Source organism: Doryrhamphus excisus, chromosome 12, assembly GCF_030265055.1.
Source record: "Doryrhamphus excisus isolate RoL2022-K1 chromosome 12, RoL_Dexc_1.0, whole genome shotgun sequence".
NCBI lineage: Eukaryota > Metazoa > Chordata > Actinopteri > Syngnathiformes > Syngnathidae > Doryrhamphus > Doryrhamphus excisus.
In genome coordinates this window covers 4841069-4867942 of record NC_080477.1, presented here as the reverse complement: position 1 = coordinate 4867942, position 26874 = coordinate 4841069, and the positions used below count along the sequence as shown (strand labels likewise).

The following is a 26874-nucleotide window of genomic DNA, read 5'->3' as shown; positions in this document are numbered from 1 at the left end:
ATTTATCATTAAACAAATGCAACTGATGGTAGCTTTTGTTTTTTTTTTAGTAATGTGATTAAAGAGTCAGGGTCTGGTAGAGTAAAACTGATTATATAATGAAGCTAAAATTGGTTTAAAAGTCTCCTAATCTATTGTAAAGGAACACCCCACCCACACCTAAGAAGACGAAGTGTTCTCACGTTTGAACTCTCTACTGTACGTCTACACATCAGGGTACATACGGTGCATAGGCAGTCAGCTGTTGGTGCTGTTGGAGTCTGAAAAGGGGAAGGTGGAAAGATTTCTGCAGCTGCAGAGGACCTGCTGCGTCACCAGAGTTATTCCTCCATTTTTAAGTAAAATAAAACTTTGCAACATTGCAAGTAAAGTTGCGTCCATCCAAAGTCAACTGAAATTGAAGAAGAGAAGACACCCAGCAGGTGAGCAAGTGGCTAACGGTGAATAAATATGAATCTAGCACCGTGTTAATGATAGTTGGTTGTAATATTGGGGAGAGTGTGTGGAGTCTCCTGTATTTATGTTATCCAATATGGCTAAATATACCTTGTCATGATGTTAGCAAATCTACTGTACTGCATTCTCAGCAGAGATAAGATAATGACAGGTCAAATCAGGATATTTACAAAACGCCTACCCTTGAAATCATTGAATCTAGGGCTACAACTAACAATTATTTTCATAGTACCGCAGTATTAGTATCCACATTTCACATTTTCTCTTTGCATTGTGCCTTTTTGCTCCATTTTCCCCATTTAAACAAATAAAAACAAATCTTCATGGGCCACAAATGCCCCGGGCCACACTTGATTTACACCCGTTTTAGTCAAAATCAGAAAATTTATTTTGATTAATTGAGAAAGCAACTCTTTAGAGCAGGGGTCTCAAACATGCAGCCCGCGGGCCAAATGTGGCCCGCAGGACACTAGTTTGAGGCCCCCGCCTTGATATGAAAGTTTAATGTTAGTGCGGCCCGCGCAAGTTTGATATGGATGCTGTATGGTATCATGTACCCAGAAAAAATTATTACGTTTGATTAATGTTAAATGTTAAAGGTTAAATAACTGTTAATAGTTATCCTCCCTATCCGTGTGGAAGTGGTAAGTTTTTGGCTATTTAAGTTTAAAGGAAATAACTTGAAGGCTACCGTTTAGGTCGCTAGCTCTCTAGTTTGCGAGTTAGCATGTGTCTCAAGACCCTGCAGTTGCGCAATATGTTGTAAATAAAAGTATAAATGTGACTATAGTCTATAGACTATAGTCATGTTTTGTCATGTCTACAGGGCTCTAATAATGCTTTGTTAATTTTAATCTGAAAAAATAATTTGTCTACCCACCGACTATATGTGGTTTTTATTATTTGCCGTTTTATTATTATTATTATTATATTTATTTTTTCATTACTGATTGATTGATTTTCTTTATTCTTGATTTGTTTATTTATTTTTCATCTTATTTTGTGTAGAAAAATAAAAATTAAGATATTTGAGAACAGTGGAATGTTTTATCAGAGCTTTTATTGTAGAAAATCGAACCAAAGCAAAGTTTATTCATTTTTCTGTTTTTAATAAATGCGTTTTTTTTTTGTAAAACCTGTCTCACCTAGACCCGAGCTCCAGTGGCCCCCAAGTAAATTGAGTTTGAGACCCCTGCTTTAGAGTGTAGACCAGGGGTCTGCAACCCGCATATGACTCTTTTCATTTGTTATGCTGTGGCTCCGGATGGTTTTATGCTTCTCTATAGTCACTTCATCTCTTCTGAAGCCGTCATGAGTCTTTCAAAGCGAATGTGTGCCATGAAATTCTTTGCTGAAGTGTAAGGGGCGTGTAACGTTTGTCAGTTATTTCGCTTCCTGCTATTTAACATGACAGCAACTAAAGCGGCATGCAGAGTGGTACTGAAACTGAAATTAATTGATTTGTTATAACACCTCCATTGCAAATGTTGATCCGAAATCAGTGGAGAAGACTTAAGAAACATGACCAACTGCCAGGCCACTGGCAAGAACGTGACAATGTTGTGGATCTAGAGGGTTTTAATTGGGTGGAAACAGGCTCTTTTGATGCAAAAGGTTGCCGACCCCTGCCTGAGACGGCCGAAACCTATATGAAACAAACACAAACAGGTAGTGGTTTGATCCACAACATATACAACAGAAATTAATCAAATTAATCAAATTAATCACTGTTTTCCAAAGTCAAAGCTGATGTGTGCGAATGTCTTGTTTTGCCTAAAACACAAAGGCAATACGTCTCCTTTCATGGTTGACTGAGGAAATTAAAAAAAGATATACCATTAGTGGCTAAAATCTGTGGATATTTACATTTTAATCTGGCTAAAACTCCACAAATGTCACTAGTTAAGGCTGATAGAAGGGATGTCTTTAGGTAAATCACATAAATGTTTAGTGGGGTTTACATTATACTCAGCAGTTTTGGCTGTAAGATGATATAAATGTCTTCATTCGCTAGTGCAATTATAACTATTACAAACTGCATGGTTATTATCGTTATTAAAAACAATAACTTAAGTTGGCTAATTTGTTAATTTTGCCATTTGGAGTCAGGCAATTACTGGAAAGAAATTTGACAACTCATTATATTAAATGGCTTTTTTGTCCCTCTTTGACTACATGGTCATTCATTAGTCAGCATATTTCACAACACAACAGCAACAGAACCAACACCGGCAAGGAGCAAACTGCGAGCATTCATACCGATGATATATATAATGATGAGTTCACTGTAAACAACACGACAAGTGAAACATGCATGAGTTTCGCACAACCGCTGATTAGCGCAATCAACACTTTGAAAGTGCATGAAGCTTCTGGATGCTGACTACTTATGATGCTTCAAAAGCATCTTGTGGCATGAATAACAAGTACATCAGGCGGTTGCCTACAGCCACAGCTGTTGGGTTATTTACTTTTCTAAATGAGACAATTAATCAGTGGCAGTTACATTACAGTAATTGGAGCATTTGGTGGTAATCAATCACAGGACACATACAGAGACAGAATCATTCACTCTCACTTCACTCAGTCAAGTGAACCAATGCCGGATGCACAATGACACTATTGGTGTGACATGGGTGGTTTTAACAATTTTAATAATATATGTTTATAATAACATCATGCTTTGAATTTAGTGGCAGTCTCTTTCCCACGGGCATTAGGCCCGAGACGAATAATTACAATAATCGCACAATAAGTTCATATGAGCTATCTAACAATGTACATCATTGGGAACTACCTATTTCAACTACATGGTTAATATACAAGTCAGTTATGTCAATAGCACACTATTGGTGTTTTTTTTAATTTATTAATATAAATGATCTAACATGTCCAGAAATATGACCAGTCCACGGCGTACCCCGCCTCTTGCCTGAAGACAGCTGGGGTCGGCTCCAGCATGCCCGTGACCCTGATGACAATAAGCGGTATAAAAAATGATGGATGGATGTCTAGAAATATGATTATAAATCTTGGCAAGCGGCAAATAATTAGCAGTGTTATGGCAACATTTTAAGCAGCAGAACCTTAAACTTTAAAGCTGCATTTGTGACATCAGGTTGGTGTTGCTGATGACAATGGGCCTCATAATATAAATATGAGTTCTACACCCACAAGACACATAAATCAGTTCTAAACTTTAGGTGTGTTTAGAACTGATTTATGTGTCTTGTGGGTGTGAACAGCCACAGGGTTGTTGTTGTTGTTGTTGTTGTTGCCCAGTGTGGCTGGTGATGGACCGTCCTGCATAGCAATAGGTTGACCGACTGTTTAAAGTTGAAGACACCTTTTGGGTGAATGGTGAAACATCTAAGACAGGGGTCTCAAACTCAATTTACCTGGGGGCCACTGGAGCTAGGGTCTGGGCGAGGCTGGGCCGCATCAGGTTTTCCAAAAAAACATTTTTTTTTAATTCATTTATTTATTTATTAAAATCAGAAAAATGAATAAACTTTGCTTTGGTTCTGATTTTCTACAAGAAAAGCTCTGATAAAACATTCCACTGTTCTCAAATATCTTAATTTTTATTTTTCTACACAAAATAAGAAATAAGAAATAAAATAAATAAACAAATCAAGAATAAAGAAAATCAATCAATCAGTAATAAATAAATATAATAATAATAATAATAAAACGGCGAATAATAAAAACTTAAGAAACCACATATAGTTGGTGTGTAGACAAATTATTATTTTTTCTGATTAAAATAAACAAAGCATTATTAGAGCCCTGGAGACATGACAAAACACGACTATAGTCACATTTATACTCTTTTTATTTACAACATATTGCGCAACTGCAGGGTCTTGAGACACATGCTAACTCGCAAACTAGAGAGCTAGCGACCTAAACGGTAGCCTCCAAGTTATTTCCTTTAAACATAAAAAGCCAAAAACTTACCACTTCCACACGGATAGGGAGGATAACTATTAACAGTTATTTAACCTTTAACATGAACATTAATCAAACGTAATAATTTTTTCTGGGTACATGATACCATACAGCATTCATATCAAACATTAAACTTTCATATCAAGGCGGGGGCCTCAAACTAGTGTGCTGCGGGCCAAATTTGGCAAGACAAACAATAAGAGTTCAGTTGCCTCGATTCAACTTTTGCAATCTACGCAGACAGTACAATTTGGAGTCATTGTGTGGTTATGCTATATGTTTAGGGTGACCACATACAGTGTTTAAAACTCCCTTTAGGCATCCCAGAAAATAATCCTTGCTAGTAAAAAAAGAAGAGTTGGTCATTATCCCCGAGTGAGACCCAGGCAGCCAAAAGAACACAACTTGACAGTTCAGCACCGGCACTGTCCCCTCAGTTGAACAGTTTACTGTGGTCACGATACACAGAAACAGACACAGCGGTCACCCTATATACGGTATGTTCAGTGATAAATAACATTTGCAGCAAAACTTGGTCAAGTCTCTATTGTTAGCTGACACCACACACTGCTAATGTGCGCGCGTACGTGCGTGCATGTTGCATGGTTTGCAGAGTCAGAGCAGGAATTGGGAGGAATAGGCACGTAGGCAGGGCTTGAGCACTAAGCCAACAAGAGACGCTCAGCAGCCTCATCTAAAGTTTCTTTCCTGTATTTGATCAGGAAATTCTGTAATTTTCACATAAGAAATCTATTGGAATCATAAGAAAATTCACTTATAATGCAGTTCAAAGGACAAATATAAATATATGTTCTATGTTACCATGAATTGTTATCATCATTCACCTGCCTCCCTTGACTGCAAGTCGGTGATGCAATTATATCTAACACTGGCCAGTCTGCTGCAACACCCCCCCCCCCAACCATGCTTCTCCTTCCTTCAGCTATTCAGCACATCCTTACATTTTTATTGGCTTAACTTTCAGCATTCTAGCCTGCTGTTAGAGATTTGATTCCTCTTAACTGTGTAACAACTCTCTCCGAATTCAACTGCAGTCATGTCCTCATGTGGGCAACAGAGCGTGCTATCTGAATGCTAATTAGGAGTTGCTGGCACACTGTTAAATTGTGCACATGTTAATAACATATTTTTTTTTCTCGAGACTCTTTCTAAGAACAAAGTTCAGTCAATAGAAAGAGCGTATTGTTTCTACCATCCAAATTTAGTTTTTTACTTAGATTTTTGTTTGGTGCACACGATGGCTCAAATTATGATTCATGAAGTGCAAGGTTTTCAAATATGGAATCAAAATGCATACAAGCTATTATACACACAACGTACTGTTACAGTATATTCCAAAGCTGTGAGAGTTTTTGACTTCATCCGCTGGTCTACATGCAAACTCCACATCTTATCATTTTGTCCCCCAGAATATTAGTGACTATGTGCTTTTTCTCTGATTTATGAACCTATGCACATAAAATGCAGCAAAATGATGTTATGTTATGAATTGAGATGAAACAGGTTCTTTGATTCAAGGGACTATTTTACTACAGCTGCAGAGCTGCAGCCCTGTTCTCTCGGTGTGTCTATCATCTGTGTGTGTGTGTGTGTGTGCTAGATTAGGGTGGCTCAGGACAGATTAGTTAATTATAGGCACCTGCTGTCTAAGCGTGGTTTGTGTTGTCAGGTGTTGCAGCATGAGGTTGGCCTGTTGCGGCGTGCACAGGGGAAAGGCGGAGCGAGGTGTGAAATGGCATGGACAAATGGTTTGCCATGTGCTCTGAGTTTGACGGGTTTTTTTAAATCTCTAATCTCTGACTAGGGATGTCCCATAATGATGGCCGACGGATATTAACATGGAATAAAAAAGGAGATTTTGGTCATCATTTTTTTCTGCTGATATTGATATTAGCACAGGAGTGTGATCTTGTTCATCTGAACTGTGCTTTAAAGCTTAGTTTGTTCGCAGTCTGGATTTTTTTTCCAAGTTTCGCTTTGAGATTGTAAATATGCAATTTCCAAAGACTGCAAAGCGGTTGTTTTTTTATTGTCCTGTGGTACATTGTAAAAAATTTAATTTTACAATAAAAAAGGGGGGGAAAAATCAGTAGTAATGAATAAAAGCTGTAGTTTTACAAGAAAAAGTCATAATTTTATGAGCATAATGTGGTAATATTAGGAGGAAAAATAATGTCATTTTAGTTGCACAAGGTTGAAATATAAATAAAACACAATTTATAATGGTATTTTAGTCATAATATTTTGAGAAACAAAAATAAGGTTGTTGCAGAGGGAGTTCAAATGTTGAAAAGTTCAAATGTTAATAAAAATAAAAATATAGGACTATTTCATTCTCGTAATGACACTTTTGCTCCTGGACAATATCAGTATATCGATATCCGTATCCTAATATCATATCCTCATATCCGAGAAACAAACATTTATACCAAGACACAAAACTTGTCATTATTATTGTGTATGTACATCGTGATTAATGAATCAAACGTGATATATTGTAGTACCGAGACTGAGAGGCAGAAATATGCAGCAGGGCACCCAGACGCCTTGAAAATAAAATAAGAAGCTCGGCTGGCTGTTATCTTATCTGTTTTTCTTAATTTCTTATTGAGTCTTCTCATTGTCATTTCCAACCAAAGTGAGGAAAAGCCTGATTATTAGTTGACTATTTAAGACTTTCCTGACTGATTTGGTGTGGGGTGATCAAACAAATCATAGCTGATGAGGTACTCCGGGTACTCCGGTTTCCTCCCACATTCCAAAAACATGCATGCTCAGTGAATGGGCAAATTGTCCATAGCTATGAATGTGAGTGTGAATGGTTGTTTGCCAACATGATAACCATGCGGCCCATCACATATAACTTCATTAATTAATTCATTTTTTACTGCTTATCCTTACGAGGGTCACGGGGGTTGCTGGAGCCTATCCCAGCTGTCTTTTGGCAAGAGGCGGGGTCGCCAGCCAATCACAGGGCACATATAGACAAACCATTCACACTCACATTCATACCTATGGACAATTTGGAGTCACCAATTAACCTAGCATGTTTTTGGAATGTGGGAGGAAACCGGAGTACCCGGAGAAAACCCACGTATGCACGGGGAGAACATGCAAACTCCACACAGAGATGGTCGAGGGTGGAATTGAACTCGGGTCTCCTAACTGTGAGGCCTGCACGCTAACCACTCACCCACTGTTTATTTTTATAAATAACAACCTTTCCGTAGGAAGTTGCGTATTCAACTTTCAAGCCCCATGTTGTGCTTAAGCAAGTTTTATAAAAGAGGCCCCTGGTCTGGTATAATATAACTTGTATTTCAATATTTTGAAATTTATGCTGCAACAGGACTCTATTGTGCTACATTAATATACTGTATATTAAACATGACCAATTACACGTAATTATTACATTACTTTGAGATTCTTGCTGTAGCTGAGGTGTTCAGTGCCATGTACCTGTGTGAGACAGCTTGACACTGCACTGTAGCCAGTAACACTGTCTACTCTGTGGGCGTACACCATTTTGCACTGTTTTGTTTATATTTGCCAAACAAATGCCAGATACAAAGCACTGACTGCCAGGATGAAAGCGCCACTGCCCGAGCATCTCCATCAGTACTTTTTTTTTTCCCCAGTTGAGAAAACTGTCTGTCACTGTCTGTCTGCTCACCGTTTTCACCGTCCGTTTACATAAAACCAAAATATTCCCACACTGTGGTTGTGGCATTCACCTTTAATGGAACCTACTATGCTGTTTCCACTTTTCTGACCTATAAATGTAGTTAGAATGTTGTATTCTTGTGTTAAAAGATGCCAAAGTTTCAGATAATGAGATTTGGAAGTGAGCCCAGAAAGAAGTTTGGCATGGCTCAAAACGCTCAGTTTGAAAAAGCGTGGTAAAACCGTGCCTTTGTGACATCACAAAGGGCCCTCTGCCCTACCCAAAGCTCTGCTTCCCCCGCCCTCCCCCAAGCGCTGCTCCGTTGTTTACTTGCTAGCAATGCCTCCAAAAGGAAACCTTTGTTTCCAATTCCTAAAGATGCCACCATCAGGCACAAGTGGTTGGAGTTCCTGATTCCCTACCAGCCAAAGAAATGTATTTTAATCCGTCAACGGCATTTCACACTGGACTGTTCTAAGAACATGGGCCACTATGCAGCTGGACTAGCCAACAAACTTGCTGAAGTCCAACGCCTTTCTAACTTTGCGTGGCTGTGTGGAAGAGTCAGGAGGGCTAGCAGTAATTAACAGTTTATCAGTGTACAAACTGTTTATTTTGTGTAAGTCGTGGAGCAAAAGCACTTGTCTGTGTAGCATTATAGAATAGAAGCGGGGGTTGCTAATAGCTAACATGCTAAAGCTACTTCCCATTGAGAGACGTAACTTTGGACTGTAGACAGATTGGGGTTCCAACACAAATGGATGTATGTTAAAAGCAGACATTATAAAAAGATAAATCGCCATTTATCAACTCCTAAACAGCTAGCAACACAAAGCGGACGTCTTTCTATATACTCGGCAGTGTGACCAACCACAGCAGAGTGGGCATGCCTGGAGGCGGGCCGTGGGTGGAATGCATTCAAACAGACCATTTTCGCGGGAACTACGAAATACAGCTGAATAGGTGCAGATTCTGGAAGAACTCCAACGCCTTCTGTGCTGGTTATTGTGCGTAGCTTTAAAATCTATTTGTGTTGTCAGTCCAGCATACTCAGAGTCACGGTGCGCATGGAAAGTGGCTATCATAGCTAGTAGCTAGCATCTAGTACAGGGGTCAGCAACCCGCGGCTCCAGAGCCGCATGTGGCTCTTCAGCGTCTTTGTTGTGGCTCCCTTTGCAATGCTTGAATATTTTTTAACACCTGAATGGGGAAAATGCATGTCTTTTGTAATGAGTTTTAAAAAAATCCAACTTTGTCTGAGACCATGAATGCATCCTGAGTGAGTTCTGACTGCTATTCAGTTCAGTACATGAAGGAAAATAAGTAATTATTATTATTAAGTACTTATTTGACAATTCTAATAAATAAATTGGAAATCATTTAAAAACAGCGGCATGGGAACTCTTTTGCGCCAGAGTAAACAAATCAGGTAAGTTTATAGTAGTTTACACATACATTTATGTATGTAAGTTTATCTCCAATACTAGCAAGAGTACTCCAACTCGTCTTTTCTTATCTGAACTACTTTGATACCCCCAAATTCCCTCCAATGTTGTTTTAAACATACTATATGCTTTGCGGCTCCAGGCTATTTTTGTTCAGTGGGCATTGGGTAAAATGGCTCTTTTCATAGTAAAGGTTGCCGACCCCTGATCTAGTATCTAGTAGCTAGTAGCTAGTATCTAGTAGCTAGTAGCTAGTAGCTAATATCTAGTAGCTAGTAGCTACTAGCTAGTAGCTAGTAGCTTGTAGTATGAAGAGTGAACCCTGTTGTCATCCAGCTTGCGTGTCACAGAGATATCACAATTTATTGAGGTCGTCATAATTATTGACCTGTTTTTTTCTGATCGTTTGATAGATCGATTTGTCCATTATGACATGCCTAATTGTAGTGATTGAGATATATAGCAAACATGTTGGGGGATTTTTAAACTACTCGTTAAAAAAGAGGATAATAATTCCCTTTGGCTAAAAACTGTTTTCATTTGTTTCTTATATGTATTTGTATAAACTAAAAAAAAATGTGTTTTGATCTTTTATCTGTATATGAAGTACATGCAGCATTTCCCTGTCCAGGAAAAGTTCTGACACTTTGTTGTAAAAGTCTGTTCACTTCCTGGTGAGTTTTCGAACACAATCCTCCATATTGGCAGTCAAATTCATTCATTCTTTCAGCAGAGCATACAAATATGTAGAATGCATTTGATATTCTGTTAGCAAGTGCTTGTAGAAAGAAAAAAAAGACACTGACTTTTCCTCTGTGGAAGGACTTCAGTGACAAGCACCTTCCAACTCTTGAACACTTGACACCTTCTGGGTGCAGCAGTACTGCAAGTGCCTCCCATATGAGATTTCGGTGTATTTAATTAACATAGACAGTGATAATGAGGCCATATACTAAGAAACATACCTGTCAGCATTTGCATTTGTAAATAAGGGAATATTTTCTGCTATTTTAGTTTTCAACAGCACCTCCCTGGCTTTCTGTAGACATCTACCCTAATTAGTACAAACGGTATGTAACATATGTGGATGGAAGGTCATTATGTCATCTGACTCTTTAATAATGAGGCCCAAGCCTGCATACCACATTCTTAGCTTGTGGAAATCTTGGTCATATTTAAAGGAGCAATATTTGTCTCAGCAATAGACAATAAAAAGCAAATCAGAGCAGGTAGAACCGAGAGAAGGGAAGTGTCACCAGAATTATCAACAAATCTAAAATATGCTGATTTTTTTTCATGCTCACCACTCACAACAATTGTAGAAACGCATCATTGCATCGTTCTCTGGATGCGGTGAATGGCATGCTTTGGCACAGCCGTGAATGCAACCGGCATGGAACATGCATGGATGTATTTCAGTCTGGAAGAAGACTGGCAGAATGATAAGAGTAGCAAGGATTTGGTTCTCTCCCTCTCACTAATCTTGGCAGGTTGACTCCACCCTTCCTGTCTGGTTGTGTTCCCTCTAAGCTCCACGAGAGCCACTTTACCTTTACGAACATCTCTGCAGCTGCATACGCTTGCGCCTGTGAATCTGGATATATTTTGTATGCTGAAGAGTCGCCATTGACTTCTTTTTAAAGGTTGAATATTTTGTTTTTTTGAGGCCTCTGATGGGATCTACAATGAGTTTGTTGTTTTCCCCCTAATGGACGGCATTGTGGTCGCTCTTAAATACACAAATACAATTTAGATTCCTAAAAGCTCACCAATCAACAGGTAAGTGTTGATCATTTCCCTGCAGTGATATTGTGATGCATTTGTTCCTCGGATGGGTCAATCAAACTTGAAATTATTGTTAAAATTTAGTTGCAAGGCTGCAATGCAGAGGTAGTTTAAGATTTTTTTGGCCACGGTTTTACATCGATAGTACTAGTAAGGGAAATCAATGTTTTGTGTGTTATTTTATACAATTTCCTAGCATTATCGATTCCTTCTCTATGTGTAGCATGTCTGTCACTTTTGTTATTCGCCAAATGTACTGCAAAATTCACAATGCCGCCTACAGAGAACATACTAACTCCTTATTTCTAAAATAACAAATACTTAAACTTGCTGATATAGTTAATTTTCAGACAGCTAAAATAATCAAAAAACAACCAATTAGCTAAAAATGTCATCCAATACTTCTCTACAAGAGAGGAGAAATATGATCTCAGGGAAGAAGTACATTTGAAACACTTCTATGCTAGGACTACGTTATGCTAGCCATAGCATTTCAGTATGTGGAATCAAACTATGGAATGGATTGAGTAAGGACCTCAAACAATGCACAACGATGAGCCAATTCAAGAAACAATACAAGCAGTTGATGTTTGCTAAATACAAGGATGAAGAGTCTTGAACCAGTCATGATGTGCTATATATATCACTATATTGACACGCACTATGGTACCCATTATGGCATTGGATGCTCATATCACCTCCTACTTTGGTATGAGGTGCATTATTAAAAAAAACAAAAAAAAAACCTTAAACTGTATTATGGAAAGCAGGAAGTGAACAAATGTAACAGTTACTGATTGTAAAAGTACCAGATGGAGGGGTAGGATTTAATAAGCTTTGCTTCTTCCTACTCCTTTTGGACATGTGGAACTGTGAACTGATTATGGGATGCACTCAATTGTTCAAATGAAATAAAACCATTACCATTACCATTATTTTCTCCTGCATCAAAACACAAACATTCCTGTCCAAATCTCAAATTGCTAATCTCCCACATGACCTTCGTCAGGCTCACCTAGGTGGCACCTTGACTTTTCCCGGGAATCCCCTTTTCTGTTACATAACACAATCACCTGTGTGCTGGAGGTGCTAATTTTATCCTCTTTAAAAGACTTAACTGTCATTAATGCTGGAGGAGCGTCTATCAGACAGGCGTGATTGACTTGGCAGTTCTCTCCTCACCTCAAATGGTCCCTCTATCAAAGTCATTATCCAGTTTAGAGAATGATACATCATGTTTACATGCCTCTTACAACTACAACTCGTTTATTTTTATTTTTTATTTGTTTATTTTACCTTCCCCACCATCGCATCATGTTGCAAAGAAGAACCTTTCTTTATTACATTTGTTAATCAAAACAAAAAGCATCTCCGCCGACTTCGCTGTCAGAAACTGTAGTCCAGGTGTTGAAGTCATGAAGGTCAAGCGTCTCGGTGACATGAGCTTTGTTACGTAACTGTGAACGTCTGCAGTAGATTTAAAGGTTGTACTGAGGAGAGCTGATCTTTAAGTCCAAGAGGCTTTACGCCACACCACAACAAACCAAGATGTTACATTAGTGGAGTGACCAAGCAGCGTGAGCAAACGTTTGGCTCAGCAGGATTTTAAATGTGTGATTTGCAAGCAACAAATTCGCTAGAATCAGACATCGGAAAATGTGGCTTGAAAAACAAAATTCAACATTAAATGAATGTTAAAGGTTATAGTTTCCTTACTATTTAGTAGCTTTGGTGGTAAGTACCATGTTGGAAAAAGGTATCAAACAAGGGGGAATCCATCAATATAGTTTTTTTACCCTCCCCATTTTCGTTTTTTTTTTTTTTTTTTTTTTCGTCAGTGAATCTAAATGTGTAGGATGCTATGAAGGGTTGGTGATGATGGAGCTCTGCATCCCATTGCCATTGCAGTTGATTGCGTAATGTGTAAATGATGATATAGAATACCACCCGCATATTCCGTTTCTTTTCTAGTGTTCTTTACAAAAAAATGCTTGGTCACCACACTGCTAACCATGCTAACATTCAGCTAAACACAATCAACTAACATTACGGACATCACTTCCCAGACCCTGCCTCTTATAGGCACACACAAGTCCCAGATTTTGCCATTTTTATGATTGAAAATACTTTGAATACACACAGTTTGCTTAAATCGGCTTTATTTCACGCATAAAAGGTCATAGTCAAGTATTCAAATGAGCAATCATATATTAGTTGATTAATTTTTGGAAAAAATGCAGTTAAGTGAGGGTGTGATGTTCGAACCCAAATACAACATAGCAGGGATAACTGTATAGGACAAAAGTGCTTTGCCGCTTTTAGGAATAAGCAGCAAAAATGACTTATTTTCTGGAATATTGCTTTTATTCCGCAATAACTCTTCTAATAATTCTTGTAGCCTGTGGTAAAAATTCACGTTTCTTCTTCTGTGTTCATGACAGTGCCAACAAGATGCAGAAGCACGTGGAGGTCAGGATAGATGAAGGCCACTTGGAGCCTCCAGTGGACACGACCGAGAGCTTTTGCAGCAATGTATGTGATAAAGTCATGAAGAACATGGTTCTAACGCTCACAATTCTTGGTGAGTTCAAGGTCTTGTTATTGTAAATTATTGTTATTGTATACAAGCTGGTATTTTTGGATGAAACAATGCCAAAAAAGTCTCAAGGGTTTGTTTGTCCTTTGTCGTTCTTTCAGGTGTGTTTCTCGGTTCCATTGCTGGAATGCTGCTGCGACACATATCGCCTCTCCCTCCTGATGTTATTTTGATCATAAGCTTCCCAGGGGAGATCCTAATGAGGATGCTAAAGATGCTTATTTTGCCACTTGTTGTTTCAAGTCTGGTCACAGGTGGGTGAAGGAAATTAGTGGCTATAAATGTCCTGCTTCATTTGCCACCAAATGCCCTGAAGTGAGATGTATGGTGCTGTCAGAGAAAAGAGAGGGTGTGTTTTAGACAAGTCAAAGGGAAAACAAATTGAAAAAAAAAAAAAAAAAAAAAAAAAAAAATTATATATATATATATATATATATATATATATATATATGGTAACATTTATGACTAATAATAGGCCGTATTCAGCCACAAAACACCCTTACTTATTAAAAGGATAGTTTGTATGACATCCCCATCAGTGGTGTAGTGCATCAACAGTGACTTACCGTGTGTTGACAAGAGTATTGAACAGAGAAGTAGAGTGGAGGGTTCCGGGGCTGAATCAAATCTAATAACTGTCACAGTCTACAACAGACACTTTTATTGCAAATGTTGATCTGAAATGGGAGGAGAATGTCAATGTTAAGCTGTCAGGAAGGTTTCAGGGGTTGGAGACACAAGCCATATGTCAAATTGTTTTACGAGCGTATCTAACATTCATTTTTTTTACCATTTGCAAAAAGTGTGGCTATCCAGTACTATGTATACACTATATAAGAAAATACACACTGTTCTTTACCGATTTGAGCAAAACACTGTTATGAAGTCACAAACAATGACTTTTAACAGCCATATTTTTACATGTGCAACACATTTATTAATATGAATAGGGATGTCCAATATCAGCATAAAAATGTGATATCGGTATCTGATGATTTTAACCGATATTTGAAAAATGCTGTACACATCACGTGTTCATTCCACTACAGGAGATACAGTATGTCATGTTCGGTATTGGAAATTGAGAGTTGGAAAATATCGGTCAAAACCGATATGCCGAAGACCATAGATCAGATTATCACACTCAAATGAGACACACGTTTTATGTTGTTGCCACGTGTGCCTACGCAGGACTGGCCGGCTTGGATGCTAAATCAAGTGGTCGTCTCGGCACCAGAGCTATGGTGTACTACATGTCCACAACCGTGATTGCAGCTGTCTTGGGGGTGATCTTGGTGCTGCTCATCCATCCTGGGAACCCCAAACTGAGAGCTAATCTTGGACAAGGAAAGAAGAATGATGATGTCTCCAGTGTGGATGCTTTCTTTGATCTCATCCGGAATCTGTTCCCAGAAAACTTAGTGCAAGCCTGCTTCCAACAGGTACGTCTGACAAACACGAGCACCATACACGATGCACCACGGAACTCATTTTCTTAGTTACAACTGTTTTGTTTTGTACTTCTCGGGCAGATACAAACGGTGACCACCAAAGTACCCGTGCCCACTAACAGAACCAAAGCACCCCCTCAATTCACGATCAAGAGGTCCCTTCAGTTCAAGAGTGGGATGAATGTCCTTGGTAGGCTCTTGTTTCTATTCTGGATTAAAAAAAGTATTTGGAGTATTCTGACTACATTTGCAGTGTCCTTCAATTTAAGCCAAACTTGTGTGTTGTCTCAAAGGTTTAATTGGATTCTTTGTTGCGTTTGGAGTCATGATGGGGAAAATGGGGGAAAAAGCCAAACTGATGTTGGAGTTCTTCAATGTCCTGAATGAGATCATCATGAAGATTGTTAGTGCAATCATGTGGTAAGTGTGCCTCTCCAAAAACACTGAAATCCAAAAATCGGAAATCAGTACATAGTCACAATATGAGGGTCTCCAGAAGTAATACTTGTTGATGGGCTTCAGGTACTCTCCTGTTGGTATTGCATGCCTAATCTGTGGAAAGATCATCTCCATTGCTGACCTGGAGGTGGTTGCCCGACAGCTGGGAATGTACATGGTCACTGTGATAGTGGGCCTCATCATCCACGGAGGCATCTTTCTTCCACTTATATATTTTGTCATAGTCAGACAAAATCCTTTCAAGTTCTTCATGGGAATGTTCCAGGCCTGGGTCACAGCACTTGGAACAGCATCCAGGTATTACAATGTTTGTGTTTTCCACTTTGTTAGATATTATTATTGCACTTTTAGGCTCAATCCAATCCATGACGACCGAGTGGTTAGCGCGAAGGCCTCACAGCTAGGAGACCCGAGTTCGATTCCACCTTCGGCCAATTTTGTGTGGAGTTTGCATGTTCTCCCCGTGCATATGTGGGTTTTCTCCGGGTACTCCGGTTTCCTCCCACATTCCAAAAACATGCTAGGTTAATTGGCCACTCCAAATTGTCCATAGGTATGAATGTGAGTGTGAATGGTTGTTTGTCTATATGTGCCCTGTGATTGGCTGGCCACCAGTCCAGTGTGTTCCCCGCCTCTCGCCCGAAGACGCTCGTGAGGATAAGCGGTAGAAAATGAATGAATGAATTTAAAAACCTGTTCAATTGTATGAGCAATGGCTACTTCTCAGATAGCAATGGTGTCCCAAGAACTAACATGAAAACAAATGGCTGATAACCTGACACCGCTTACCTAGGTTGGGTCAGTTGGGTTTTTTCTCAAATGAACCGTTTGCTCATAATTGCCTGTTCATCTCAGGCCGTACGGCAAATAAGAACAAACTTTTATTTCAAGTGGTTACTTATATATTCATGTCAGCAGCAACTTCTAACTTTGCTTCCATGTGGGATGTCTTTCATTGACGCTGTGTTTTATTAATGACATAAGGTGCTCTCGTTCCCCTCCTGAGGTGAGCTCACTTCCTTTAAGTTGCTGCTTCCTCACCGCTCCGTCATCTACAAGCAGCACTAATTGTCAAACAAAACAAACACAGCAGCTGCTAAGACACAGCGGATGTTTTGCTCTGAGATTCACGCCAAATTCCAAGTGCTCTCCGTGCTTGTTCCTTGAATGATTTAAAGCTCATTAAAATTCTAGCCTATTTTATCTTTTGCATATGAACATAACAATTAATAAATGAGCATAGTTTAGAGTAATATTTGTTTGCGAGAATGGGGGAACTCTGTAATTATATTCATGAGCATTGTAATTATGACCCATTTAAATGAGGTTTCCTGCAGACCAAAATCAAAATTGAACCAAATCACAACGATTATGCTAATTCAACTTTGTTCTTTTGTTTTCATCTTTGTGTCACGCTCTAGTGCCGGAACCTTGCCTGTCACGTTCCGATGTTTAGAGGAGAACCTAAAAATTGATAAGAGAGTCACCCGCTTTGTCCTCCCTGTGGGGGCCACAATCAACATGGATGGCACAGCGCTTTATGAGGCCGTGGCTGCCATTTTCATCGCTCAGATGAATGGAATTGTTCTGGACTGGGGCCAGATTGTCACGGTCAGGTGAGTCATGCAAAGATGGACATATCAGTGTCAGTTACTACCGCTAAGAACTTGTACAAACAGTTTTATTTTCTTTACAGTATGACGGCAACCCTCGCCAGTGTTGGAGCGGCCAGTATTCCCAGCGCTGGACTGGTAACCATGCTGCTAATCCTTACAGCAGTCGGCCTGCCCACTCAGGATATTAGCCTCCTCGTGGCTGTCGACTGGCTCCTGTGAGTGAGACGCTGCAGATCATATTATACAGTACAAATGCCATTATTATGCATTGTTATATTTTTCACTGTTAATATATTCCATTGCGGATTATTTCTAAATTGAATTCTAACCACGCCTACTGTTTACTTTTCCACATTAACTTGTGCTGTTTTCATGGCAAAACTTTCAAACTCCAGTGAGCAAAAGTTATTTTGACTCCCAAAAGACATCATTAAAATCTGTGTAAAATGTGCAGCTGCAGAGGATTCGCACACTTCATATTTTTGATTCATGACTTCAAGTTTACTTACAAATATATTTTTTTCAGATTGACCCGTAATTGCTTTTCTTGAGGTAGCACTCCATGAAGTCAGGTGGTCAACCTTGGTTAGAAATTATGAGCACGGAAATGTTGACAAAAGAATCCATCCTCATTCCAGCCAACATTGCGGTTGACAAGCAAACCGAGTCCGATTCCGATTGTACATGGAGGGAAATAAGAACATTGTGAAATTCCCATGGACTTGTATCGTTTTACTGCACGGGTTGGCTACGATGTGATCAATGTTGCTGGTCTCTCTGTGATTTGTGTCATTCTTTGTCTCCTCCTCCCTAACCGGACTGTCTTTACTCTTTCCGTTATGCAGAGATCGCTTCCGTACTTCAGTCAATGTGGTTGGCGATTCATACGGAGCGGGAATTGTGTACCATCTTTCCAAAGACGAGCTCGACTCATTCGACGCCCAACAGTCCAGACTGGATGACTTTGAAATGGCTAAAACAAAATCCTTCTTTGAAAATAGCACCAACCAGAATGTGTACGCTCACCACAACTCAATTTTGATAGACGACTGCAAGGTACATTTGACGTTAACGGATATAGAGACCTGTATGTAGGATTCTTCCCAGCTGTGTTCGTGTTTGTCTTTCGTTCTCTGTGACTTCCTTTGCTGGTGTATGTGAGAATGCTGAATGCCATGTTTTCATTGACGAAAACGTGGATGAAGCTAAATAAATGTGTATGTGTAAATATATATTATAACAGTCACCATCTAATCATACGAAAAAGCAGTTTTTGTGGTGCCATGTTCACGAAAAGTCAACGTTGTCAGATGAATACGTGTTGCTTTCCTTTTACATTAATTTGTATAAGATATCTGTCTGACATCCCTCTGGATTAATTGGACATGTATTGATGTATTCAAGGCAGCCCTAACCAAATTACAGTTGAAATGATCTTCATATTTTTAGGGTTACATGAAGACTGCTTATTCACTATGTTCACTCCCAAACAATGTGTAGACTAATTAAATGCTCAGATCCTTCATTAGACCATTGAAAAGCTATTTTCCTAACAGCAAAACCGCTGTTGGTTTACCATTCATAGTGATATTTCTTTGCAACTTTTATCCGATGCTGCATTGTAATTCGGTTGGGCAGAGAATCCATTAAATACATGGCCAACTCTTACAAATGGACTAATGCTTTTTGATGTAATTATGTAACCATAAAACACCCACTGGTTCCTTCCATGAGTATTTATCAAACACATACTACATCCGTGTTGGGAAATCCCATATGACAATGGCCTGGAACCTCTGGCTTCTCTGTTCCCAACCACTAATGGTTTGTCATGACAGTGCCTTGGGCCCTTAGTTAGAAACTGTTGGTAATTGCTTACAGGTCAACATGGGCAAAAATGGCAAGACGACAGATTTCTCTCTTGTTGAAGAGGAACCATGGAAATGCGAGTAAAGCAGACCCCGAGGCTGCTGCGCCTTACCTTGAGTTCCACAAGTCCTTTTGATGACAAAACTACCGAAAAGACACTCAAACAACAATTATGGCAGTGCAAGTCCAAGACGACCACCCTTTCCTTTTCAGTCCTTTTCAGTCTGGATAGCTTCAGCTCACCTCACATAGATTGTGCATTTGCACAAAAATTCAATGAACTGGTGCATTTTAGGCACTGATAAAATGAACATTTGGTTGAGAAGACTCAGGGCCTTACTCGGTGCTGCTACAAGCTTCCTGTTTTGTCAGCTGCAGAATTCTTCAACCTTTTGTAAGATCTCATTACACTTTTGTATTGAAGCTTTTCTTAGGTTTAGAAACATTGACTGTTTGTTCACAATGCTAACATGGTCTGTGAGAGCAGAATGGAAACAGAAGGTATCTGCATGGTGTTAGGATGCAAAATCAAGACTGCGCTCCCTTTCACTTTCTGACTAATGGGATTATACCCTGAGGTCGTACATACAAACAAGCTGAAGCGCTTAAGTTTTAGACCATAAGAGGTAAAGGTGTGGCCTATAATTACGGCAACAACCAGCACATGATGTCTTGTTTTAACAGCAAGTACATGGGGGTGCCCTCCAGTTTTTTTATGTGTTTTTGACTGAAACACAGAATTTTTGGAAGTAGTTACAAATGTATGTCTGGCATGTATGTGTTCGTATGCGCCGTTCCTGAGAGCAAGTGGGGATGATCAGAGAGGCAAACAAGTTGGGTTCAGTAAGTGGGATTCAAAAGGTGGAAATGACTCTCATACTCTCCAGGCCAGTGCATTGATGTTGTTCTTTTCAAATCTGGTGTTTTCTTTACTATTTATCTAACTTGCCTTGAAGACGTCAACTGCATAATGCAGTCAGTGTGGTGAAATTTAAATTAAAAGTTGAATGACTAGAGGAAATGGTTTGTACCCGGCTTTATGGCTGTATGAGGACGGCTGGGTCCCTCTCATCAGCTAGACTTTCATTTAGACTCATTTCATTTTGCTTAAGTGACTACAGTGGTACCTCGGTTTTTGGTAATAATCTGCTCCAAAAGGTCTGACCAAATTCGAATTGTACAAAAAACTAATATTTTTTTTGTCAATAATAAACAATGTAAACCCAATTCATCTCTTCTAGATACCCCAAAATATTAATAAAAACACATTTTATAGTGAATAATTACAGTTTACATGCAGAAAATAACAGTGAGGGAGTATTTGAAAGGACATCCACTTTTGACCACCTTTGTGATTTGCTATGACTTCTTTCCTGAATGCAATAGGTTTTTTTTTTTTTTTTTTTTTTTAATTATTTTCCTTATCAAAGTGCTGGCACTTGCAACTATCTTCGGTCCAATGGTGGGTTTTTTGGCAGCCGTACTTGTTATCAAACAACTACAGACACAACCAGTGATGACATAATAGAGGGGTCAGAGTTGAGCACAGGCTAACATGCACATTTTGTGCAAAGACACTATACAAGATTGATTTCCCAGAATGAAACGCAAAAAAAAAAAAACAACTAGTTTACTAAGCACAAAACCCAGATATATTTTTGCCAATAGTTTTCGTCACATACGTGGGCATAAGGAAACCGAGGGACCACTGTACATACTGTACCATAGCACCATTGGGTTTGTTCATGTTTGTTTTTCAGGTGTACAGTCTCAGCTTTAATGTTAAAGTTGTTCAACAAGATCATTAAATGGTAACTTTATGTAGCTGGATGATCCAGTGTAGCATCTCTTCGATTTTAGTCATTTATTTTTGTCTAAAATAAGCAACATCTAAGACTATATTCATGTTTAAAGTGCCTCCTTGCACTTCACGTATATACAGTAGATCTATACTCTTAAAGATAAATGTGGAATATGTATACAGACGGTTGTTCTTGTCATTGGTCTAAATTGTTTTTGTGATGCTTTCTATTATGAATTACCAATGATAGAACTAGATTTATAATCCCCTCTATGAGCCTCTGGTTTTCTCGTTTGTGAAAATGTGTCTATGTGACACGTTCGCCGAACCTGCAGACATTTTTACAAGGATCTTCTGTTCCGTGTGTATTTTGAATTTGTTAGTCATAAGTGAAATGGAAATTTCATGGTTGTGAACAATTGATACATTATTGAGGTGTAGTGATGACAAATTCAATCTTAGATGATGTCAGGTCCTTTCTTGATCGATATCTAAAAATCATGTGGTGTCCAGTCATCACCATCGTTATTACTGACATGAACGTTTTGCGAGTATAAGGTTTATCTGTCACTATTTTCCATAAATGTAACATTTTGTAGTTATCTTTTTACATGTTTTTCATGACGTGACTTTGACTGAACACTGCAAAAAACATTCTCTAGTTTTTAGTCAGCAAACTCCGAAGAACGCGTCATATAAAACTGATTTTCATATTTCAGAGGAACTACTGTGCCCCAAATGGACCCATGTATTTCTCCCTAATTTTGGAGAGTATGGTGTTATTGTTTCATGGTTTGTTTTTTAAGGCTCATGAGGGGGGATATTACTGACATTATTACTGAAATTACTGGGGGATATTTGTTAGTAACTAGTTAGTAACTGACAACCAAAACTCATTGCAGAATACATCTCTGAACTGAAGGCATCATTTATTTTATTTTATTTTTTATATGATAAGGAAAATGTTTTTAGTCAACTGAGCTAATGTAGCAAGTATTTTTCATGAATATGCTAAATCTTTAGACAATTCAACATATATTTTGTATTTTCTCTATTATGTATTGAGTATTCATTTCATGTTTAACATTGTTTGTCATATAATTTGACCAAGACTGTCCGATGGCGCAAGACATTGCAAACAGACAACAACTGCAGGCCGAACTGCAGGTCTTTGTCAGGTGAAAATAAAGCAAAAGCATGTAAATGTTTTAATACATGTGTGTAAATATCAAAGGATACAAATAAATTATTACTGATGAGCTTGCTGCTGAGTTTATTTTTGAACGTATGTTTCATGATAAGGCTCCAGCATACCTCCGCGACCCTAATTAGGATAAGCGGCGTAAAAAAATGGATGGATGTTTCACACACAAGTTAAACTGGAGCACATCACGTAGCATAATTCGGTTTTGTATGTCCAAAAGGAGTAGGAAGAAGCAAAGCTTATTTGAGCCTACCCCTCACCAGTTCCATTTGTTCACCTCCTGTTTTCTAAATGTACTTTTTGCCTTTTGGAAAGTTTTAAAACAGTATTGCAACAGCATAATGCAATGGCAGTCAATGTTTATGCTGAAACTACAGACTGAATAACAGTAATATATTGATAATATCTGATGAAAAATTTGACATAATCAGAACTTTGCAATGAGTGAGTGAGTGAATGAATCAATTAAATAAATGAAAATACAATGTGAATGTAGTGTTCTACATTGGCCACTAGGTGTCGGTGTTTGGGTGACAAAAGGACCAGACGTGATCGCAAGAAAAGGCTTTTATTACAAGTTATGTCAGGCACAATAATAATAACATCCATCCAAATTGGCGCCGGTATGCTGGAGCCTAACCCAGTTGCCTTTGGGTGAAAGGTGGATAATAATAACATAATAATCATAATCATAGCTACAGGAGAGTATCCAACAGGAACAGCATCCAATTCCATATTATGCCCTGGACAGGTTTGGCCGCCATGGTAGTAGGCAGAATCCAAACAAATTGCATTGAAAACGCCATCACCCTGATCAGCCATGAACTGCTAAACCAGACAGGCCAGATTTGTCATTTTTCAAATGTTGACACAAATGTTGTAGATTTAGAACACTGGTTGTTATAAACAACAATAAGTAAACACAATATTGGAAAATACCTAAGTGTATATTTTGTGGGACTCCCACACAATATATCTTTCAGATCATTTGTTTCTTTGGATGATTAGCTGAATTCATGACAGGTGATGATGATGATTTAGACATGAAACACATTTTTATGGGCCTGTGGACGGCACATTGTAGAACCAAAATATAAAATAAAAGTGGAAAAAAATGAAAAAAAAGCATCAAGTTACTAGAAAAAACTGTAAGTCGTAGAAGAGTTCATACTAAAAACGTACACACATACACAGTACACATATAGTAGAAATAAACAATAAATACCGAAACTTCAAATCAATCCATGTCAATTTCAGACTTAAAATAATGTACAGATGTAAGTCACGCCCATTTCCGTATAAACCACAAATATTAATACATATAATTTAGATGGCTGAACAGATCCACAACAATCTGGTTGCGATTGAGTCAATACCCTGAGAATACGATGACCTGGATGAATGAGATGTTCACAGGCACACTACCTCTGATACTCATAAGGAAAATATCTTGTATATTTTACTAAATGAATTTCACAAGGCCGCTGGAAGCCAGAAGACATCCGCCCACCGAGGGTGTGGTGAAGATTACTGAAGGAGTCAGGTAGGCGGATATGGCATGGAGTCTTTAGTTTGGGCTCTTTGTGAATCATTCACTGAGGTGAATGGACAGAGACCTCAGCAGGGAAAACATTCCACATGTTGTACTCATGTGAAATTGATTGATTGACTCTTGGGTCTTCCATAGACTCTTAAAAGAACACTGACAATAAATAACTAGAAATAATTATTGAAATGTAGTTGCAAAGCTTTCCTGATTGTCATTAGTAAGCCAGAATGCTCAGATTCTGTTCTCCATACTTGGAAAAGAGAGTTAGTTTCACTGTGAATATTTCTCTGGAAGCTCATCCAGCGGGATGACTGTGTACTCTTCTGCCTTTCCATTTTCTCTGGGTCCATCTTTTTGCAGGAACGTCTCAGTCTCTGCCTCCTTCTGCTGCTTCGTGGAGCCAGTTTGGGTTTGTGATGCCTGATTTGGGCCATTCCACCTGACATGAACAAATCAATGCTTGATATTCATTAAAATTGCTCAATTCAATGTATTTTCTATGAGGTTAATGACTCACTTGTCTCTGGTAGCGATGGCCGCACATAGCATAACCAGTGCTGCCACACCAACAATGAATCCTACGATGATGATCCAATCTGATAAGATAAGTGAGAGCTGGACTTCATCAAATTGATCTCTTAAAATCAGCTGGAATTTAGTTTATTAATGTATTCGTTTTACACACACCTGGTGTCACATGTCCTTTGTGCTCCTGTGGCGCCTCTGGGCTTTCCGACTCTAGAAGATGATGAGGTTTATCACCTGGGGGAACAAGGAAGGAAATATATCATATATCATATATCCTATTGTTACAATATTACAGACCGGTTTTGGATGTTTACCTTGGATTGATGGAAAGTCAATGATTCTCTTGGTTTTGAGATTTACTTTGACATCTTCTTGCCCTGACCCAATATCTCCACCCGAGCCAACATCTTCATCTGCTGGAGCATCTTTTCCCTCCTTAGCACCCGTGAAAGTCGTGCTGGGCTGGAATTGCCCGTCACTGTTATCACCTGATGCACTCCCTTCGCTGGCGTTCTCGAGTAGGGTTCCATTATGACTCTCATCTGCGCCAGACGATGTTTGGTCGGACTGTCGAGTGGTTGTGTTTTCTTGAAGCGATTCAGATTGGTCTGATGGGCCAAAAAACTGCTCAACAAGGAACCCGTCCGTCACAGCTTCTCGGAATACATCTTCGGCAGCGTTCATGGGAATTTGGGTCACAGCTGGGAACAGAGATGGAAAAATACAAGGATCAGCACAAATATTTACCTAGCGGACTTGACATGGAAAGTTTTCTGTGACCTCAAAGGAGACGGCAGGAATTCTTGTATAAACTTGTGTTGTCTACTTGCTAAGGTGTGACAGTAATGATTAACCTGGGTGATTACTCATAGGTGAGTGGGTTTACAAGAGAGGAAGTCTCTTTGCAGCCCATCTATTACACAATGGCACACCCAATGATGGTGACTCAGTCACACAAGGGGATGCAAAAATTGGCTCAATGTTTTCTTTTTTTATTGTCATAAGAAAAACAAACAAACAAACAAAGACAAACAAAAGTCTGTCATTCAGCTTTGTCTATAAAATATAAAGGTTTTCTACCGTTTTTCTACTGTTATGACGTCCAAGATATCTGATCAACCTCCATGTGCAATATTAAGGGCTCTAAATGCAATATACTAAGTTCTATGTGAAGTATTTCCATAATGCCTCATATTAACGCACTAGCAAGATCTCAGTGTATAGACTGGTCATATATCTCATCTCGTTTCATATTATCTACATACTGTATTGTATATAACTCTGGGAAAAACTGTGGGTTTTGTTAATACTTGGGTTGTTTATATTGTTTATTTTTCTATATTGTGTATTTTTGTACTGCTTAGCTGATTCTGTATGTGTCCCTTTGTGGAAAAAGTTTGGACAACCCTGATTTAGGATAATACCTACTAATTAAATTATTTCTTTCCTGCCTTATAGGTGATCTTTTGGAAAAAAAAAAAAAAAAAAACGACTTTCCTTTTCTGGCCAGTCATGTTCTGCTCCAGTTGCCTCTTTTCTCATCGTTAGTTTCACCTTTTTTCCAAACCTAGCATTAACTGGAACATTTTACAAAGGCCTTGGTGTGAAATGTGGAGCTGCCAGTGAAACCTGAACTGCGACAATGAAACACAACACTTCACTCCGTAGGTAGAGAGAACGATTAGGAGCAATTCAGATGGTATCAGCAGAAGCACTGGCTCATTGGGTACGGTTGGAGACAAGTATAATATTATACTGGTTTGGTTGCTTTACTGAAAAATTATTGTATCTATTTTTTAATCATAAAATGTAATTTATCATTATAACCTGTATTTTTTTTGCAAATAAATACAATTGACAATGAACAACATCTATTTAATTATTGCTCTATATATGTATATTTTGGTATATTAAGGTATAATTAAAAATATTCTAACACTCAATCAGTTCCCCGATGAAAGGTGTAAGCACAGCCACCAAAAAAGACGTACATTAAAGAAAAAAAAATGACACTTACAATTAACCAGCATTGAATTGACTGTTGCCCAAAGTCCAAGATAGATTCCAAGAGGCAGTGGGATTCTCATCTTTGTAGCGTACATTTCTGTTGCACTCTTTCTGTGCGCTGTTGTTGTAGGAACCCTGACTGGAGTGTTCTCTGTCAGGGTTCTGAGTGTTCTGATGAATCGCGTCTGCCTTTTGTAAATGTCACCAGGTTTGGGTATGAGTGCAACAATGACTGGCAAATCAAGAAGAAAAAAAGCTTCTACGTATGAACACCTGTGAACACACCCTCTACCTCACTCTTTCCCCAATCCATTTCCTCCTTGTGCAGCACAGCAGCACGGTGAAATTTTGTGGTTAAAGTTTGCGTTGGTGTAGAATTTCCCGACATAAATCAATCGTAGAGAGAGCTCTTTCAAATGCTTCATCACGCTACATCCATATTCCTATTGTCTTTGAAGAGGGACAATTTCCA

General features: G+C 38.8%; 2 protein-coding genes across 3 annotated transcripts; one reads left to right on the top strand and one right to left on the bottom strand.

Annotated features, from left to right (window-relative positions):
• The first annotated feature begins 410 nt into the window (after positions 1-410).
• LOC131139799 (excitatory amino acid transporter 2-like) lies at positions 411-22369 on the top strand. Of its 2 annotated transcripts, none has more exons than XM_058089699.1 (11): positions 411-422; positions 13764-13903; positions 14020-14172; positions 15110-15360; positions 15451-15559; positions 15663-15789; positions 15892-16125; positions 17250-17444; positions 17525-17659; positions 18290-18500; positions 19326-22369. In XM_058089699.1, the coding sequence occupies exons 2-11, from the start codon at positions 13774-13776 to the stop codon at positions 19395-19397; spliced, it is 1617 nt and encodes a 538-aa protein (XP_057945682.1). In that variant the 5' UTR covers positions 411-422; positions 13764-13773; the 3' UTR covers positions 19398-22369. The 2 variants fall into 2 exon arrangements, with proteins under 2 accessions (XP_057945682.1, XP_057945680.1); XM_058089697.1 differs by lacking the exon at positions 411-422 and adding an exon at positions 11058-11316.
• Positions 22370-22870: 501 nt separating this feature from the next.
• Positions 22871-26609, bottom strand: LOC131139802 (uncharacterized). Its single transcript, XM_058089704.1, has 5 exons — positions 26413-26609; positions 24710-25096; positions 24555-24629; positions 24385-24463; positions 22871-24306 (listed from the first exon to the last, which is right to left on the bottom strand). Exons 1-5 carry the CDS (start codon positions 26495-26497, stop codon positions 24138-24140), a joined length of 795 nt encoding a protein of 264 aa, XP_057945687.1. The 5' UTR covers positions 26498-26609; the 3' UTR covers positions 22871-24137.
• Positions 26610-26874: the final 265 nt, after the last annotated feature.

Coding starts and splice junctions, on each gene's coding strand:
- LOC131139802 (XM_058089704.1), bottom strand. CDS start 26,497: ATGTACGCTACAAAGATGAGAATCCCACTGCCTCTTGGAATCTATCTT. Junction 24,464..24,554: donor CAAAGGACATGTGACACCAG/GTGTGTGTAAAA, acceptor TTATCTTATCAG/ATTGGATCATCATCGTAGGA. Junction 24,307..24,384: donor GCCATCGCTACCAGAGACAA/GTGAGTCATTAA, acceptor TGTTCATGTCAG/GTGGAATGGCCCAAATCAGG.
- LOC131139799 (XM_058089699.1), top strand. CDS start 13,774: ATGCAGAAGCACGTGGAGGTCAGGATAGATGAAGGCCACTTGGAGCCT. Junction 13,904..14,019: donor TCTAACGCTCACAATTCTTG/GTGAGTTCAAGG, acceptor TCGTTCTTTCAG/GTGTGTTTCTCGGTTCCATT. Junction 16,126..17,249: donor GCACTTGGAACAGCATCCAG/GTATTACAATGT, acceptor GTCACGCTCTAG/TGCCGGAACCTTGCCTGTCA.